Consider the following 18,455-nt stretch of genomic DNA (forward strand, 5'->3'; position numbering starts at 1 on the left):
GTGCCCTTAAGGCACTTAACTCTAATTGACCTTCTGCTAAATGACTCAAATGTAAGTGGAAGTTGTATTGTATTCAACCATTGATGAATAAGTTAAACTCATTATGTGTTCTTTTCTCGTAGGAGTGTTTGGAGAAATTCTCCCAGAAGCTGGAAGTGATTCTGGAAGCTCAGGGGGTGAGTTGGACTCCTCTACTGTGCATCGCTTGCCAACAACATTAGTTACTGTAGCAACCACTTTTAAATGTCAGGTGTCTGAGTATCCCTCTCTTTCTTTCTCTTCCTCTCCCCCTCTCTCTCGCTCCATTTAACCCACCCCCTTATTTCCCTCTATTTCTCTCTCTTTTTCTCCTAGGAAGTGATTGAGACCACACAGAAGTCGGTGAAGTTGAAACTGCAGAGTTTTGTGAAAGAGTGAGTGAGTCTGGCACTCCTTAATAATTTAGTATTGTTTCAAACCACTACCATAGACTGGTGTCACGGCATCCCCCAGTCACACCCACGCCTTTATGGGCCACATTCATTCATCCCTCTCTCCCCCTCCCCCTTCTCCCAGGGACGTGCGTCGGTTCAAGGATGTGCGTAAGGAGTTTGAGCGGGGCAGTGAGAGTCTGGAGGCGGCATTGGGCAGGAACGCTCAGGCCCCCCGGGGGAAGCAGCACGAGGTGGAGGAAGCCAGCCACGCCCTCCTCAATGCTCGCAAGACCTTCCGTTCCGGGGCCCTCGACTACGTACTGCAGGTGAGGTCATGAAAGCTGGATGAGAGTGTATTTTGGGGAAGGACCAAACTTGGTTAATTGATGGCAAGGATGCTACAGACAAAATATTCACTTACACACTCGCATGCACACGCTCACACACATTGGACCTGGTTTGAAGTGGTTTGCCTGGAATTGAGTTACATATGACTAGTGTTGAAACTATCAATTGTAGTCTCCAGCTCATGTTGGAATCTTGTTCTTGTACTGCTTGCTTTCTGTTTGATAACATGCCACTACTGGAAGGCCTCAAACCAAATACTAGAGAGAATTTTACATAAGAGATTTGTCAGGAGGAACAGGACATGTTTCTAACAAATGGCGTTGATAAAATATGCAACAGCACCTCTGCTTAGTGACATGTGTTTTGCTGTGGGGAAAGCCAACAGCATTGCCTTCGGGTTTCCCTGTAACAGGCTGGTGACTATTAATACCCAGTGGTTAGTACTAGCTGCAGTCATACCAACACACATGTTCTGTCCTCTCCTGTTCACTCACTCGTCCTCTTTCCAAGATCAATGTCATCGAGGCCAAGAAGAAGACCGACATTCTGATGGCGGTGAGTTTCATGACGTGGGAACTTTTATCGTCGGGAATATTTCAAGTGTCGCATGGTTGAGTCCACATGTGGGTGTCTAATGATTTGTTGACTTGTCTTTGGGGCTGCATGTATTGTTTAGTCTTGAGTGTATGATGATGAAGTTTTATTCTGGGTTTCTGTCAGATGGTGTCTATGATGGAAGCCCAGTCCCAGTTCTTCCAACAAGGTCACCAGTCCCTCTCTGAGCTGGCCGACTATCGACGCACCCTGAGTGAAGAGGTAACGAGGACAAGTGGGGGATTTTTTTTGGGGGGGGGGGGGGGGGGATTTTATTAGGATTCCCATTAGATGTTGCAAAAGCAGCAGCTACTCTTCCTGGGGTCCACACAAAATATGAAACATGACATAACACAGGACATCAACAGACAAGACCAGCTCAAGGACAGGAGTGAGCCGGAAAGTGTGTTGGATAAACCAAATTCATGAAGGCAGAGATCTGTTCAAGTACACTACCGTTCAAAAGTTTGGGGTCGCTTAGAAATGTATGTTTTCATGGAAAACAAGGACATGAAACGAGTTGCAAAATGAATAGGAAATATAGTCAAGATGTTGACAACGTTATAAATAATGATTTTTAATTGAAGGACACAACTGTTATTTCAAACTTTGCTTTCGTCAAAGAATCCTCCATTTGCAGAAATTACAGCCATGCAGACTTTTGGCATTCTAGTTGTCAATTTGTTGAGGTAATCTGAAGAGATTTCACCCCATGCTTCTGAAGCATGAAGCACCTCCCACAAGTTGGATTGGCTTGATGGGCACTTCTTATGTACCATACAGTCAAGCTGCTCCCACAACAGCTCAATAGGGTTGCGATCCGGTGACTGTGCTGGCCACTCCATTATAGACAGAATACTAGCTGACTGCTTCTTCCCTAAATAGTTCTTGCACATTTTGGAGCTGTGCTTTAGGTCATTGTCCTTTTGTAGGAGGAAATTGGCTCCAATTAAGCGCTGTCCACAGGGTATGGCATGGCGTTGCAAAATGGAGTGATAGTCTTCCTTCTTCAAGATCCCTTTTACCCTGTACAAATCTCTCACTTTACCACCACCAAAGCATCCCCAGACCATCACGTTGTCTCCACCATGCTTTGTGATCCGAACACCTCAAACTTAGATTTGTCCATAACACTTTTACAATCTTCCTCTGTCCAGTGTCTGTGTTCTTTTGCCCATCTTAATCTTTTCTTTTTATTGGCCAGTCTGAGATATGTATTTTTCTTTGCAACTCTGCCTAGAAGGCCAGCATCAAGGAGTCACCTCTTCACTGTTGACATTGAGACTGGTGTTTTGCGGGTACTATTTAATGAAGCTGCCAGTTGAGGACTTGTGAGGCGTCTGTTTCTCAAACTAGAGACACTAATGTACTTGTCCTCTTGCTTAGTTGTGCACTGGGGCCTCCCACTCCTCTTTCTATTCTGGTTAGAGCCAGTTTGCGCTGTTCTGTGAAGGGGGTAGTACACAGCGTTGTACGAGATCTTCAGTTTCTTGGCAATTTCTCGCATGAAATAGCCTTAATTTCTCAGAACAATAATAGACTGACGAGTTTCAGAAAAAAGGTCTTTGTTTCTGGCCATTTTGAATCTGTAATTGAACCCACAAATGCTGATGCTCCAGATACTCAACTAGTCTAAAGAAGGCCAGTTTTTTTGCTTCTTTAATCAGACAACAGTTTTCAGCTGTGCTAACATAATTGCAAAAGTGTTTTCTAATGATCAATTAGTCTTTTAACATTTTTTTATTTTTATTTTTTTGTTTCACCTTTATTTAGCCAGGTGGGCTAGTTGAGAACAAGTTCTCATTTGCAACTTCGACCTGGCCAAGATAAAGCATAGCAATTCGACACATACAACAACACAGAGTTACACATGGAATAAACAAAACATACAGTCAACAATAGAGTAGAAAAAAAGAAAACAAAAAAGTCTATATACAGTGAGTGCAAATGAGGTGAGATAAGGGAGGTGAGGCAATAAATAGGCCATGGTGGCAAAGTAATTACAATATAGCAATTAAACACTGGAATGGTAGATGTGCAGAAGATGAATGTGCAAGTAGAGATAACTGGGGTGCAAAGGAGCAGGATAAATAAAATAAAAAAATACAGTATGGGGATGAGGTAGATAGATGGACTGTTTACAGATGGGCTATGTACAGGTGCAGTTTAAAATGATAAACTTGGATTAGCTAACACAACGTGCCATTGGAACACAGGAGTGATGGTTGCTGATAATGGGCCTCTGTACTCTTATGTGGATATTCCATTAAAAATCTGCCGTTTCCAGCTGCAATAGTCATTTACAACATTAACAATGTCTACAATGTATTGCTGATCAATTTGATGTTATTTTAATGGACAACACATGTGCTTTTCTTTCAAAAACAAAAACATTTCTAAGTGACCCCAATCTTTTGAATGACAGTGCATGTTGTTCAGATGTTGACATTAGCGAGCAGAGAGGGTGAAGTAAAATAGTTTAATGAAAGTGAGAGGAAGAGGAGGGGAATGACTTCTTCTCTTAGATCAGCGTTCCTTTTTTCCCCAGGGCACTTTTTGTTTTACATTAGAGAAATGGCACGCCGCATTCCCTCCCCTTTAAAAAAATAGTGTTCTTTTTTTTATTGAGAGAGCCTGTAATAAAAACACCACCAGCTTGATTTCGTTTAATTTGAGGGACCTAGGAATGAGTTTGTTTTGAAGCAAATTTCCTGCTATTTTCCATAGTTTAACAAGACTCTTTTAGATAGATAGGATATTTAATGGATAAGGAAAATAAAGGCTAGACCTGATTTCCTCAAATGGTATTCCGCTACCAAATGTATGATTTCTGTTTTTAAATTAATTATACATATTCTCTTTTACAGAAAGTTAATAGATCAATTGATTACGACAGAGTCCCACATTGTATAAGGGGACTTCCCAAGCAAAATCCAATTTCTTTGGCTCCTCGACTTTAGAAGGTCGAAGCTAAGCTTCTGAATGTCATCGAGACAAACCAAAGATATCGCGTCTTCCTCTTCCGCTTGTTTCTATCCTTAAGCATCGCAGATTTATGCGTAGTTTTAGATCAGTGTAAACAATTGTAAAAAAAATAAAAAAAATAAATCAAGGAAGGTCCTGCACCCCACAATTGGCACACCCAATATGTGGGGCGTGACCCCTAGGTTGGGAACCCCTGTCTTCGACGGAAGGTTTATTCTAGCAGTTGATTCCATGGATTAATTAGTACACGAGTCCTAACAATGTTGCCAGGAGGGACGAGGAAGTCACAAGATGAAGTCCCTCTCGTCGTGACAGGAAACAGTGTGGGCACCATCAACAGGAACTATTTCACATGACTTAGAAAGTGTGTGTGTGTGCACCTGTGTGAGCGAAGATGTGTGTGTCCATGTGCTTGCATGTTTTCATCTTGTCATACAGTGATGTCAGTGCTACGCTTGATGGACACTGTAGCATAACTGGACGTGCTGCCATACATGGAGCTCTAGGACTGCAGTCAACAGTAGACTACAACTAACCCGTGTGTTAATTAGTCTGCACATCTGAGAGCAGCTCGAAACCGGGAAGCAAGTCACCTTTCACCAGACCATTTTAAAGCCACAAAGACTGATTTTAGCTCTTCCTGCTGTTACAGGAAATGGTGAAGGATTGCGAGGCAGAATGAGAGAGGGAAAGAATGAGCGCGAAGTTGCCTAAAGGCAGCTGGATCATCTGAAATCTTTATGCGAAAGAGAGAGGGAGTGAAAGTAAAACTGCTATACGAAGCTGCTGGAGAGTTTTCCTCGATCCATGGGCCAGAAGTTGGGAGAGGTTCAGCACTTCCTCCTTCCTGTTTTCCCCAGAGGAGGAAGTCTGGAGTGAAGGACTCCCTGACCTCCACCTGAACGCTGTACAAGCCTGCAGCCCTTTACCTCCTCGCCTGATTTTCCTCAACAGTTTCTACATTCATCTTTACAACTCTATATCCAAAAACACACTGTCCAGTATACTGTGTACATTATTATCTTTATTTAGTTGCCTGGCTGAACGGACCTATCATGCTGAACCGCTGTGTGTTATTTAGGATAGTGTGCATCATTTGAAATATTGGATTCTTGGGCTGTGGCCATACTAGTATCGCAATATTTGTTTCAATGGCTAAAATGAGAACACAAAGTAGACAACCTTTTGGTCTTTTAGAAACCTGTTGTTTGTAAACATTTTTGTTGCTATGTCTTGGAAAATGAATAAATGTTACTCTGGATGACAGCATAATGATGCTTGTTTCAAACGTTAGGGCTGTTTTCCTAAAGAAGTTAGTATGGTGGCAAGGAAACAAAACAGTAACGAGTATCTCGATACTGGCCCCATTGGATTTTTTAGTTTTTAAATCAAATTGATTGTGCCTGACTTTCTCTCTCATACACAGCACACTCAACTAGTGTTGAATTCCGCAAGGGAGAAGAGAGACATGGAACAGAGACACGCTGCCATTAAGAAAAAGGTAAACACGTCTGGAACCAAACACTACAGTAAAGAAAGAAGCTAATCACAGACCACCATGATGGCTTCCATGTGATTACGCTAGCTCTCCATCCTCTGAGGACATACAGTGCCTTCGGAAACTATTCAGACCCCTTGACTTTTCCCACATTTTGTTATGTTACAGCCTTATTCTAAAATGTATTCAATCCTTTTTTCCCCTCATCAATCTTCACACAATACCCCATAATGACAAAACAAAAACTGTTTTTTGGATATATTTTAAAAAAATGACACTTAAGTATTCAGACCCTTTACTCAGTACTTTTGGCAAACTCCAAGCGGGCTGTCATGTGTCTTCCATCTGTCCACTCTACCATAAAGGCCTGATTGGTGGAGGGCTGCAGAGATGGTTGTCCTTTTGGAATGTTCTCCCATCTCCACAGAATAACTCTGGAGCTCTGTCAGAGTGACCATCAGGTTCATGGTCATCTCCCTAAACATGGCCCTTCTCCCCCGATTGCTCAGTTTGACCCGGGCAGCCAGCTCCAGGAAGAGTCTTGGTGGTTCCAAACTTCTTACATTAAAGAATAATGGAGTTCTTGGGGACCTTCAATGCTGCATAATTGTTTTGGTACCCTTCCCCAGATCTGTGCCTCAACACAATCCTGTCTCGGAGCTCTATAGACAATTCCCTCGACCTCATGGCTTGGTTTTTGTCTCTGACATGCTCTGTCAACTGTGGGACCGTAAATAAACAGATGTGTGCCTTTCCAAATCATGTCCAATCAATTGAATTTGCAACAGTTGGACTCCAATCAAGTTGTAGAAACATCTCAGGGATCATAGCAAAGGGTCTGAATACTTAAGTTTCCTACAACCTGTTTTCACTTAGTCATTGTGGGGTATTGTGTGTAGATTGAGGGCAAAAAAATTCAAATCATTTTTAGAATAAGGCTGTAACGTAACAAAATGTGGCAAAAATCAAGGTGTCGGAATACTTTCCGAAGGCCATGTAGACAGGAAGACCTTACGACATAATTTTCTTTCAAATATAGCTTGGGATCAACTGGTATCACTGCATTAAAATTATATTTACGTCCTGATACTAACATCCCTTCCCTACAGTCATGTATATGTTTATGTTGTGTTGGTAGGATGTCTCGTATGATAACTCCTTAATGGATTTCTGTGCTGATGCACCCAACGGTATCGCCATGGAGGGATACCTGTATAAGAGAGCTAGCAATGCCTTCAAGACTTGGAGCAGGTATGTTACCTTTCGATTTCTCTGTTTCTGTGCTGTGCTATGTTGTTCTCCCCCTCTTTCTCTCTCCTCTCTCTCTCTCTCTCTCTCTTGCTCTCGCCATCACTCACTTGCCACGTTCAAAACAGCTGGGAAGTCGGACTTGGAATTCCAACTCGGGAACACGGGCCTCTTTCTAGAGCTCTGACTTCCCAACCTGAAGACCACTGACCTCATGGTCATGATTTGACTTTGTATTATGAATCCAGACTCTCTCTCTCTATCAATTCAATTCAAGGGCATTATTTCCATGGGAATTATGTTTACGTTGCCAAAGTAAGTGAAGTAGATAATAAAAAAATATAAATGTTCAGTGAACATTACACTCACAGAAGTTCCAAAAGAATTAAGACATTTCAAATGTCATTATGTCTGTATACAGTGTTGTAACGATGTGCAAGTAGTTAAAGTACAAAAGGGAATATAAATGAACATAAATATGGGTTGTATTTACAATGGTGTTTGTTCTTCACTGGTTGACCTTTTCTTGTGGCAAAAGGTCACAAATCTTACAGCTGTGATGACACACTGGTATTTCACCCAAAATTGGGTTTGTTTTCGAATTCTTTGTGGATCTGTGTAATCTGAGGGAAATATGTGTCTCTAATATGGTCACACATTTGGCAGGAGGTTAGGAAGTGCAGCTCAGTTTCCACCTCGTTTTGTGGGCAGTGTGCACATAGCCTGTCTTCTCTTGGGAGCCAGGTCTGCCTACGGCGGTCTTTCTCAATAGCAAGGCTATGCTCACTGGTCAGTCACAGTAGTCAGATATTCTGCCACTGTGTACTCTCTGTTTAGGGCCAAATAGCATTCTAGTTTACTCAGATTTTTTTGTTAATTCTTTCCAATGTGTCAAGTAATTCTCTTTTTGTTTTCTCATGATTTGGTTGGGTCTAATTGTGTTGCTGTCCTGGAGCTCTGTGGGGTCTGTTTGTGTTTGTGAAGAGAGCCCCAGGACCAGCTTGCTTAGGGGACTCTTCTCCAGGTTCATCTTTCTGTAGGTGATGGCTTTGTTATGGAAGGTTTGGGAATCACTTCCTTTTAGGTGGTTGTATAATTGAACGTCTCTTTTCTGGATTTTGATCATTAGCAGGTATCGGACTAATTCTGCTCCTCGTGCATTATTTGGTGTTTTACATTGTACACAGAGGATATTTTAGCATTATTCTGCATGTAGAGTCTCAATTTGGTGTTTGTCCCATTTTGTGAAGTCTTGGTTGGTGAGCGGACCCCAGATCTCACAATCATAAAGGACAATGGGTTCTATAACTGATTTCAAGTATTTTTTTGCCAGATGGTATGTAGAATTTTATGTTCCTTTTGATGGCGTAGAAGGCCCTTCTTGCCCTGTCTCAGATCGTTCACAGCTTTGTGGAAGTTACCCGTGGTGCTGATGTTTAGGCCGAGGTATGTTTCGTTTTTTTTGTGCTCTAGGGCAATGGTGTCTAGATGGAATTTGTATTTGTGGTCCTGGCGACTGGACCTTTTTTGGAACACCATTATTTTTGTCTTACTGAGATTTACTGTCAGGGCCCAGGTCAGGTTTGACAGAATCTGTGCAGAAGATCTAGGTGCTGCTGTAGGCCCTCCTTGGTTGGGGACAGACGCATCAGATCATCAGCAAACAGTAGGCATTTGACTTCAGATGCTTCAGACTGTTCTAGTGCCCTCGCCAATTCGTTGATATATATGTTGAAGAGGGTGGGGCTTAATGTCTGTCTCTCTCTGTGTGTCTCGTCTGTCTGTCTGTCTCTGTACCTGTGTCTTTCTTATATATATATATATATATATATATATATATATATTTCACTGCCTTTTCTTTCCACCCATTATTTGACCCTCTTCAGCTCTAGTTGTTTTGTGCCCAGAGAGGTTTTTAATGGTTCAGCCTAGGAAGGTGATTGCATTATTCCTTCTCATCTCCTTTTGATCTCCTGTCTGACGACTGTAGGCGCTGGTTCTCTATCCAGAAAAATCAACTGGTCTATCAGAAGAAATTCAAGGTGAATTTTTGAAAGCCACTGCTTTACTTTTCAATGCATTTTTAATAGCAATCCATGCAGACACAAAGATAATAAAAAAACACACACTTTCACAGCCTGTGTCCTATTCCCTCTCAGGAGCAGCCCACTGTGGTGATGGAGGACCTGCGTCTGTGCACAGTGAAGGTCTGCGCTGACAACGAGAGACGATTCTGCTTTGAGGTGGTCTCACCGTCCAAGTGAGTGTACTGTCTGTGTACATGCAGTTTGTCTGTGTGTGCTGATGTTGCCATTGATGTTAGTTTTGGGCGTGTGGTATTTACTGTGTGTGTGTGTGTGTGTGTGTGTGTGTGTGTGTGTGTGTGTGTGTGTAGGAGCTGTCTGTTACAGGCGGACTCAGAGCGTCAGCAACAGGGCTGGATAAGTGCTGTCCAGAACAGCATAGCCTCAGCCTTCCAGGAACGCAGAGAAGACCCACACAGCCCAGTGAGAACACACACACCTTATTCACTCTGTGTCGGGGAGTAGTGACTACATGTAGTTCAATTAGTATTGTAACTACATGTAGTTCAACTAGTAATGTGACTACATGTAGTTCAACTAGTATTGTAACTACATGTAGTTCAACTAGTATTGTAACTACATGTAGTTCAACTAGTATTGTAACTACATGTAGTTCAACTAGTAATGTGACTACATGTAGTTCAACTAGTATTGTAACTACATGTAGTTCAACTAGTATTGTGACTACATGTAGTTCAACTAGTATTGTAACTACATGTAGTTCAACTAGTATTGTGACTACATGTAGTTCAACTAGTATTGTGACTACATGTAGTTCAACTAGTATTGTAACTACATGTAGTTCAACTAGTATTGTAACTACATGTAGTTCAACTAGTATTGTAACTACATGTAGTTCAACTAGTATTGTAACTACATGTAGTTCAACTAGTATTGTAACTACATGTAGTTCAACTAGTATTGTGACTACATGTAGTTCAACTAGTATTGTGACTACATGTAGTTCAACTAGTATTGTGACTACATGTAGTTCAACTAGTAATGTGACTACATGTAGTTCAACTAGTATTGTAACTACATGTAGTTCAACTAGTATTGTAACTACATGTAGTTCAACTAGTATTGTAACTACATGTAGTTCAACTAGTATTGTGACTACATGTAGTTCAACTAGTAATGTGACTACATGTAGTTCAACTAGTATTGTAACTACATGTAGTTCAACTAGTATTGTGACTACATGTAGTTCAACTAGTATTGTGACTACATGTAGTTCAACTAGTATTGTAACTACATGCAGTTCAACTAGTATTGTGACTACATGTAGTTCAACTAGTATTGTAACTACATGTAGTTCAACTAGTAATGTAACTACATGTAGTTCAACTAGTATTGTAACTACATGTAGTTCAACTAGTATTGTAACTACATGTAGTTCAACTAGTATTGTAACTACATGTAGTTCAACTAGTATTGTAACTACATGTAGTTCAACTAGTAATGTAACTACATTTTGCAGTAGCTTGGTTGTAGTTAAACTAAATTCAAATCTAGGTAGTGGTTTCAGTAGTTATTGATATTTTTGCTATGTAGCGGTATAGCTAACGACTGGAACTACTTTTGTTGCTAACATAAAATATTTGGCAACAGCCCTGCCTAATTGTCATTTAACACAAAGTAGTTTGGATGCATTGAACTACTTTTCCAAAGAAACTTTAGTTAAGTAAACTATTCTCTTAGTGTAGCTATAGTGCAGCTTAACTTGTTCCAGTGTGAAGTAATTGGTAGCTCGGTAAACTATTTAGCTTCCCCAACAAACAACACTTGTATTTTCAGAAGCAGAGTTGTAACTCATTGTCTACAGAAAGTGCAGTGATCCACACTCATTCCATATGTTTGTGTGTACCTCTCTCTCTCTCTCTTTCTTTGTCTCGTTCTCCCCCCTCTCTCTCTCTCTGTCTCCTTCTCCCCCCCTCTCTTTCTTTCTTTGTCTCGTTCTCCCCCCTCTCTCTCTCTCTCCTTCTCCCCCTCTCTCTCTTTTGCGCTCTTTGTCTCGTTCTCCCCTGCTCTCTCTCTTTCGCTCTGTCTCGTTCTCCCCCTCTCTCACACACACACACACACACACACACACACACACACACACACACACACACACACACACACACACACACACACACACACAGAGGGAGCGTTGCAGCTCAGTGTCGGGCAGCCCAGGAGGAGGGGTGTTTGGGGATCAGGAAAAGACGGGGGGCCGCGAGGCTCTGGATCAGGTCCAGGGCATCCCGGGAAACAAGCAGTGCTGCGACTGTGGAGAGCCTGGTCCGGACTGGGCCTCTATTAACCTGGGGATCACCCTCTGTATCGTCTGTTCTGGGATACACAGGTAGGATATATACACACACACACATATACACACACACACATTAATATGTAACTAACTCCCTTCTTCTCGGTGTCCTGCTGACAGGAGTCTGGGTGTCCACTTCTCCAAAGTACGCTCCCTCACCCTGGACTCCTGGGAACCAGAGCTGGTCAGGGTAAGACTATGTACATGCTCTAAGCAGATAAAATATTATCTTAATTCATAGCTTTTTTTCATACAATGTAAAGACAATTCTTAAAGCTGCAATGTGCACTTTTTTTGGTGACCTGACCAAAAGCACATAGAAATGTGAGTAATAGATATGTCATTCTCATTGAAAGCAAGTCTAAGAAGCAGTAGATATGTTCTATGTGCGCTATTTCTATGCTTCCCGGTCCTAAGTTTCATTTTTGCGTCTTTTAATTTCAGTTTTATACAACAGCTTCAAACAGACGGTACAATGAATGAGTCACGTGCTTGTTTTGTCACACAAACTGAAATTAGGCAAACGATTCACATTTTTTGCAACCAGGAAATTTCTGCATATTGCACCTTTTTTTTTCTCTCTCTCTGTGTGCTGTAGTTGATGTGTGAGTTGGGCAACACAGCCATCAACAGGATCTACGAGGCGCGGATTGATGAGATCACCATCAAGAAACCCCACCCATCCAGTCCAAGGTATGAACCCTCATCTTTATTCCTCGGGTCCTGAGTCATAACCCGTCAACGACATGTTAAATCTCACTCAGACATTAAAGATTTCCCAGCATTTACAGTGTGATTTGATTTAAATGTTTATAAAGTATAGTGGAACAGAACGTTCGGATATAAATATATTGTACAGACCGGACATGATTCTTTTGTACACAGAGTAGGTTATATACAGTACCAGTCAAAAGTTTGAGTGTGCAAAGCTGTCGTCAAGGCAAAGGGTGGCTACTTTGAAGAATCTCAAATATAAAATATATTTTGATTTGTTTAACTTTTTTTTTTTTTTGGTTACTGCATGATTCAATATGTGTTATTTCATAGTTGTGATGTCTTCACTGTTATTCTACAATGTAGAAAATAGTAAAAATGAAGAAAAACCCTGGAATGAGTAGGTGTCCAACCTTTCGACTGGTACTTTGATTTGTTATACCAGGTGCTTGTTCAACGTTGCAGATAGAAATGTCCTCCTCATCCCCCTCTGGTGTCATAACTTGAAACTACAGGGAGATTTTAACTTTTTTTCGTATTACACTACACATGCATACTGCTAAATGCAGGCAAATCTTTTTCTTTACACAATTTGACGATATTAGTTCTGCTCAAATCTTTAATCAAACACTTTCATCGGTTCAATGATCTGGCTTCCTCTTTTCCTCTCCTTTGCTGCACCCCAGACAGGAAGTTGCACAGGTACACGACGACGGCTGTGGTTTGTGTTGTAAACTATAAACTGTCCCCCGGAAATGTGATGTGCAGTTGCATGGTTTTGTCTGTGTGTGTGTGTGTGTGTGTTCAGGATGTACAGTAGTGTGCATGCAGTCAACTGTGTTGTCAAATAGTAGTACAGTCAGGCCTGGTTTGTCAAGTTTGAATTGACCTGCTGTGTCATATGGTTTTATGATGTGCATTTTGATTCTATAAATAAAAATGCTTTTAAGCAGAAGGACCTGACACTTTTTTACAGAATTTTTCTCTTTCATATTCTCTCTCTGTCTCAGGGGTGATAAGGAGTCGTGGATTCGTTCTAAGTTTGTGGAGAAGAAGTTTATCCAGAAGCTCCCGGAGACGGGTCGGAACATTCCACTGCGGCGCTCCAGCGCCCGGAGGAACAGAGCAAACACCCAAGAAAGGCCAGCCGGCTCACGCCCACCACTCAAACCCAAACCCAATCGGGCCACCCTGCCACGACTCCCAGGTACTGGACGGAACATACACGCTTGTCTGATTTACACTATAGGGCCAAGCCGAGCTGTACCGGGCTGGCCTCTTTTAGCAGATCAGGTATGCAACTCATTCTGTACAGATATGTTTCTGCCTGCAGTCTACTGATGGACTGGTAGGTGTTGAAGTTTTTTAAGTCCTAAAACAGTACACCTGTGTGTACAGGTCAGGAATGTAAAGAGTGCAGGTGCTGTGGGTTATTTGTGTCTGTCCAAGGGATTTTTAGCAGGATAGATGGCATTCTACAAGTTATCAAGATAGGAGTGAATTAAATATTTCCACATTGTTCAGCCTCGCTGCATGCACGCTAGTACCTACATACACACAGAAATCATCTGAACTTGGTGACACAGCAGTAAGCTGTGGTACATACCCTGTGTCTATTGTTATAATCAGCACGATAAACCTCTAATATGGTGGCCTGCTGCGATGTTGAATCTCTGTCTCTGTCTCTCTCGATCTCTGTCTCTATCTCTCTCGATCTGTCTCCTCCCTCTCTCTCTCTTTGTCTCCTCTCTCGATCTGTCTTCTCTCCTCTCTGTCTCCTCTCTCTCTGTCTCCTCTCTCGATCTCCGTCTTCTCTCCTCTCTCCCTCTGTCTCCTCTCTCTCTCTGTCTTCTCTCTCGATCTCTGTCTTCTGTCTTCTCTCTCGATCTCTGGCTCCTCTCTGTCTCCTCTCTCTGACTCCTCTCTCTGTCTCTTCTCTGTCTGTCTTCTCTCTCTCTCGTTCTGTCTTCTCTCTCTCTCGTTCTGTCTTCTCTCTCTCTCATTCTCTGTCTTCTCTCTCTCGATCGCTCTGTCTTCTCTCTCTCTCTCTCAGGGCTCAACCAGAGTGATCTTCTTCAAAAGAACAACACAGGCATTCACAAAGGTGACACACACACATTTACATTTGAGTCATTTAGCAGATGCTCGTATCCAGAGCGACTTACAGTAGTGAGTGCATACATTTTCATACTTTTTTTCCACACACACCAAAACAGACCAAACAAACGAAAAAGCACATTAAACCCCCTTGTCATCCCTCCATACACAGATGGTGAAGATGATGAAGAGGAGGACCTGTCTGGTCTTCATCCCGGGGCGTTGTTATACCGGTCTGCAGCGCTGCAGCATTTCCCTGTCATGGCCGACGCCCTGGCCCACGGAGCTGACGTCAACTGGGTCAACACCGTCGAGGAGTCAAGCACCCCACTCATACAAGCAGTCACCGCGGTGAGTGAGCGAGAGATCACTGTGGCGAGGACATGAGTGGGTGTGTGTCTACGTTCAGAAGAGAGAGACGCTGGTTTGTGCGAATTCTTACCTATACTCTGGCCCCTGTCTCTCCAGAACTCCTTGGCAGCGTGTGAGTTCCTGCTACAGAACGGTGCCAATGTCAACACCGCAGACAGCAATGGGAGAGGACCCCTACACCACGCCACTATACTGGGACACACTGGGTAGGACAGACACATGCATAAGAACACACACACACACACACACACAAACTTGAACACATGCACACACTAACCTGGTCTCTATCTCCCAGGCTGGTGTGTCTGTTCCTGAAGAGAGGGGCGGACTACAATGCCAGAGACCACACCCAGAAAGATCCCATCACCATTGCCGTGGAGACCGCCAACGCTGACATTGTCACCCTGTGAGTATAAGTATTAGTTGATTTGTTGACACTAGATTGATTGATTGATTGATACAGCAGAATTTCCTCACCATCCTTCTACTATCCCCATAACAGGCTGCGAATCGCCAAGATGAACAAGGAGATGCGGGAGATGGACGGAGCCTTTGGCCAACCAGGTCACTCAATGGGACAGGGAGTGGGCGGGACAGGGAGTGGGATAGGCCAAACAAGGAAGGGACTTCAGGCCTTGAAGAACCAACTGAGTGGATGGGCACTGGGCGGAGGGCAGAATGAGTAGAGAGAGGGGGACTTGCATCATACTTGATGGAGACGACAGAGGAAGGAAAAGGGGTACTGCTGAGGTGCATAGGCTACTCGGCTAACTAGACATGTTCCCAGAACCCCAATACATTGGGACTAGACAGTAACATTCAAGTTGAGATTGTTCTCTGAACTCTGAAACATTGTTAGAACGTTTTAAAGTCGAGCATGATATGTTCTGATAGATTTTCTGGAATCGTTTCTAGACCCTTCTAAGAGTGTTTTCAGAAAGAACATTCTCAGAATACAATTTTGACAAAGAGGTCAGGGGAACGTTCTTCAGAACGTATATGTGGAAGGTTCTTGAAACTGAGAATTGTTACTGGCTGTGGACGATTTGCTGTACCTCAGTAGAGGGAGTAGACTAAATGAAGTTTGATTAGAAGGATAACTAGAATACAGGGTAAATGTATGAACAAGCAGCTTCTATACTGTCGTCTTTCTATGGGAAGAGGTGGCCATTTTGGATATATAATACTAAAGGTGAAATGAGAGGACATACTGTAGAAGAAGAGGATGTTTTAGAGAGTGTTTATGTAATGACATGTGAGTCCACGTTGCACTTCGATGTACAGTGACGGAATGCACTTTACAGCCCATGTTGCTCTATGTAGATCACCGTATGATAACACTGGGCAATGACCATGTTTAACATCTAGTTATATCAGTGGAGGCTGGTGGGGGGAGCTAGAGGAGGACGGACTCATTGTAATGGCTGGAATGGAATCAATGGAACGGAGTGAAACGAGGTTTCCATATGTTTGAGACCGTTCCAAAATTCCATTCCAGCCATTACAATGAGTCCGTCCTCCTAATAGCGCCACTCACCAGCCTCCACTGATTTATACTTCTATGTATTACAGTGTATGTGGTCCTATGTATGCATGTATTGTATGATTACACAGTATGCTGCCTGAAAAAGCAGGAATCAGATTGTTTGGGTGCAGTTGATGTACAGTATATGTCTCTCCATGTACATTTTATGCACCTTGCGCAGTCTAATTTAGTCTGCTGTGTGTCATTGTCATAAGCTCAGTCCAACACCAAATGCTTTTATTTTTTTTTTTTACACTTGAGGGTTTTCCCCATTACACTGTTTGCCCAATCCCAAGGCTTATTTTAACTTTTTCAAACCAGTTCCTCGTTTGTCACACCTAAGCGGTTATTGTCGTGTTCAACCTGTTTCAGTTGTGTACGCACGCTGCCACTGTTGAGCATTGCTTTTCCCCGACAATAACACCAATGATACTGAGAACATGAAGCTGTATAGACCAGAATGAGCCACTCTGTCCATTTGAAGTTGAGTGTTTTCCAAACGGCTCCTGGTCCACTAGAGGGTTGGGTTGTGGCCGGTCTTAGGCTGCTATTAAGACAATCCACAATGAACAACGCTTAAACATTTGGGAACCACTGGTCTAAACCCTAGCCAGTGGGCCTAGCCGGCGCAACAGATTTGGGCTGGAAAGGGAACAGTGGACTCAATGTGGAGAGATTCAACCTTACTGTGCTGTGTTTGTATGAGAAAGAAAGTGTACCATCTATTCCCCCCATGGCCAAACTGTCAGCCAAGTCAAAGTTATTTACTCCAGTACTGACACATTATTTCAGTTTCTAATAGGCCTATTTCCTGGTTTGACTCAAATAATCTGTCTGGCTCAGGAGGAGTAGTGCTGTGATTCCCATGTCATGTGCTCTGAGATGCTCAACTTGTCTGTCACTCTGATGTGCACTGCTTCATTGTTGTCGTGTGAGCCTTTTGTGTTTGTCCAATGAGGCGGCCGCCTGTTCTGCACTGCTTGCGCAGTGTGTCCCCTGATGCCCCTGCTTAGCAGTGCTACAGGTAAACGGCGTGTGCGTGCGTGTCTGCTTATCGTAGTAATGGGGATACATTGAGGGAGAGAAAAGGGGGCGTTTTTGAGGACAGAAATGTACAGCCATTTGGTGAACGTAAAATGTTAATGTTCTTCTCATGTCTTGTTTTCCTCAGGTGATGAAACGTACCAGGACATCTTCAGGGACTTCTCTCACATGGCCTCTAACAACCCAGAGAAGCTGAAACGGCGCAGCACAGATTTTAAGACTTGACCTACCCCAGCTGCTGTTTCTTTCACATGCTGTTGTTATGCTGTTTTCCTTGTCTTACACACACACACATTTGCTGGCCACCTGCTCTGCATTAGGTCGTAGTTCAGCTGGTCATTACTCCTAGTAGCGCCTCCAGTCCCATCAGTAATGTCTTTGTGTTTGGTTTCCAGAGACGAACACTCAGGCTAAGTGGCTATACGTGGTTGTAGGAGAGAACAAGATGTACAGCCTAATGACAGCTAATACAGTAGAAACTTCCCATTTTAAATGATTCATTTCGCTTTCCCGTAGTCTTGAGTTCCATCTGTCCGTCCTAATCTGGTCTTGTTGACTCGGCTCCAACTAGGTCTCCCAGAACTAGAACAAAAAAAAGGTTGCCTTTTTTGTTGATTTGTATGAATTTTGATTGAGCCCTCTTAATGTACTGTACAATGTGACAAAACAATGAGCGCAAAGGGTCAAATTGTTGTATGTGCTCTTGTACTTCATCATTTCTGATGTGATGTGTTTTTGTGTTTTGTTTTGGCTGCCTGAGGTACCAGAGCTGTATTTCGTACGGACGATTAAAATACCAGAGTTCATTTAATATACCCAATTATCAAGCAGTAAAACACATTTAATTCACTCTATCCTCCAGAAATGTGTAGCAACCACATGTCATTAAAATGTATTGTGTTCAATTCAATTCCCTCATCCAGACATGCATTTACGTCAATAGTTGATTATTGGTCTTCTCGACCATACCGTGTCTAACCACAGGGCTATTGACCATCTATATCCACTAGGTGGCAACACCATGTCATTGCAGTAACCTCTGAACAACATTGAAGAGAGAATAAACACTTTAAACCAGCATAAAAAAACAGAACGGAATTGAATATTCCTAAAATATAACCAATGTAGTTGTGCCATACACATAAGCCTACTGGCTAGGTGGGTACTGTCGATTGAAGAAGAGGAACCTGTAGGCACATAAAGTCCTGTTTGTCTCAAATGA

At 42.6% G+C, this 18,455-nt stretch overlaps 1 protein-coding gene across 1 annotated transcript in view; it reads left to right on the top strand.

Moving 5' to 3' along the window:
• LOC139416089 (arf-GAP with coiled-coil, ANK repeat and PH domain-containing protein 1-like) overlaps nucleotides 1-18,143 on the top strand; it is a 24,043-nt gene extending 5,900 nt beyond the window's left edge. Inside the window, exons 4-23 of the mRNA XM_071164355.1 lie at nucleotides 123-176; nucleotides 355-413; nucleotides 556-739; nucleotides 1,272-1,316; nucleotides 1,482-1,577; nucleotides 5,767-5,841; nucleotides 6,977-7,089; nucleotides 9,077-9,128; nucleotides 9,246-9,346; nucleotides 9,482-9,593; nucleotides 11,315-11,517; nucleotides 11,602-11,671; nucleotides 12,080-12,174; nucleotides 13,206-13,402; nucleotides 14,249-14,299; nucleotides 14,465-14,643; nucleotides 14,761-14,870; nucleotides 14,960-15,070; nucleotides 15,167-15,228; nucleotides 17,361-18,143. Coding sequence (XP_071020456.1) covers nucleotides 123-176; nucleotides 355-413; nucleotides 556-739; nucleotides 1,272-1,316; nucleotides 1,482-1,577; nucleotides 5,767-5,841; nucleotides 6,977-7,089; nucleotides 9,077-9,128; nucleotides 9,246-9,346; nucleotides 9,482-9,593; nucleotides 11,315-11,517; nucleotides 11,602-11,671; nucleotides 12,080-12,174; nucleotides 13,206-13,402; nucleotides 14,249-14,299; nucleotides 14,465-14,643; nucleotides 14,761-14,870; nucleotides 14,960-15,070; nucleotides 15,167-15,228; nucleotides 17,361-17,458 — 2,067 coding nt within the window. The 3' untranslated portion in view covers nucleotides 17,459-18,143. The remainder of the gene's footprint in view (nucleotides 1-122; nucleotides 177-354; nucleotides 414-555; nucleotides 740-1,271; nucleotides 1,317-1,481; nucleotides 1,578-5,766; nucleotides 5,842-6,976; nucleotides 7,090-9,076; nucleotides 9,129-9,245; nucleotides 9,347-9,481; nucleotides 9,594-11,314; nucleotides 11,518-11,601; nucleotides 11,672-12,079; nucleotides 12,175-13,205; nucleotides 13,403-14,248; nucleotides 14,300-14,464; nucleotides 14,644-14,760; nucleotides 14,871-14,959; nucleotides 15,071-15,166; nucleotides 15,229-17,360) is intronic.
• Nucleotides 18,144-18,455: the final 312 nt, after the last annotated feature.

The sequence above is a fragment of the Oncorhynchus clarkii genome, chromosome 9 (assembly GCF_045791955.1).
Source record: "Oncorhynchus clarkii lewisi isolate Uvic-CL-2024 chromosome 9, UVic_Ocla_1.0, whole genome shotgun sequence".
In the NCBI taxonomy this organism is placed as follows: Eukaryota; Metazoa; Chordata; class Actinopteri; order Salmoniformes; family Salmonidae; genus Oncorhynchus; species Oncorhynchus clarkii.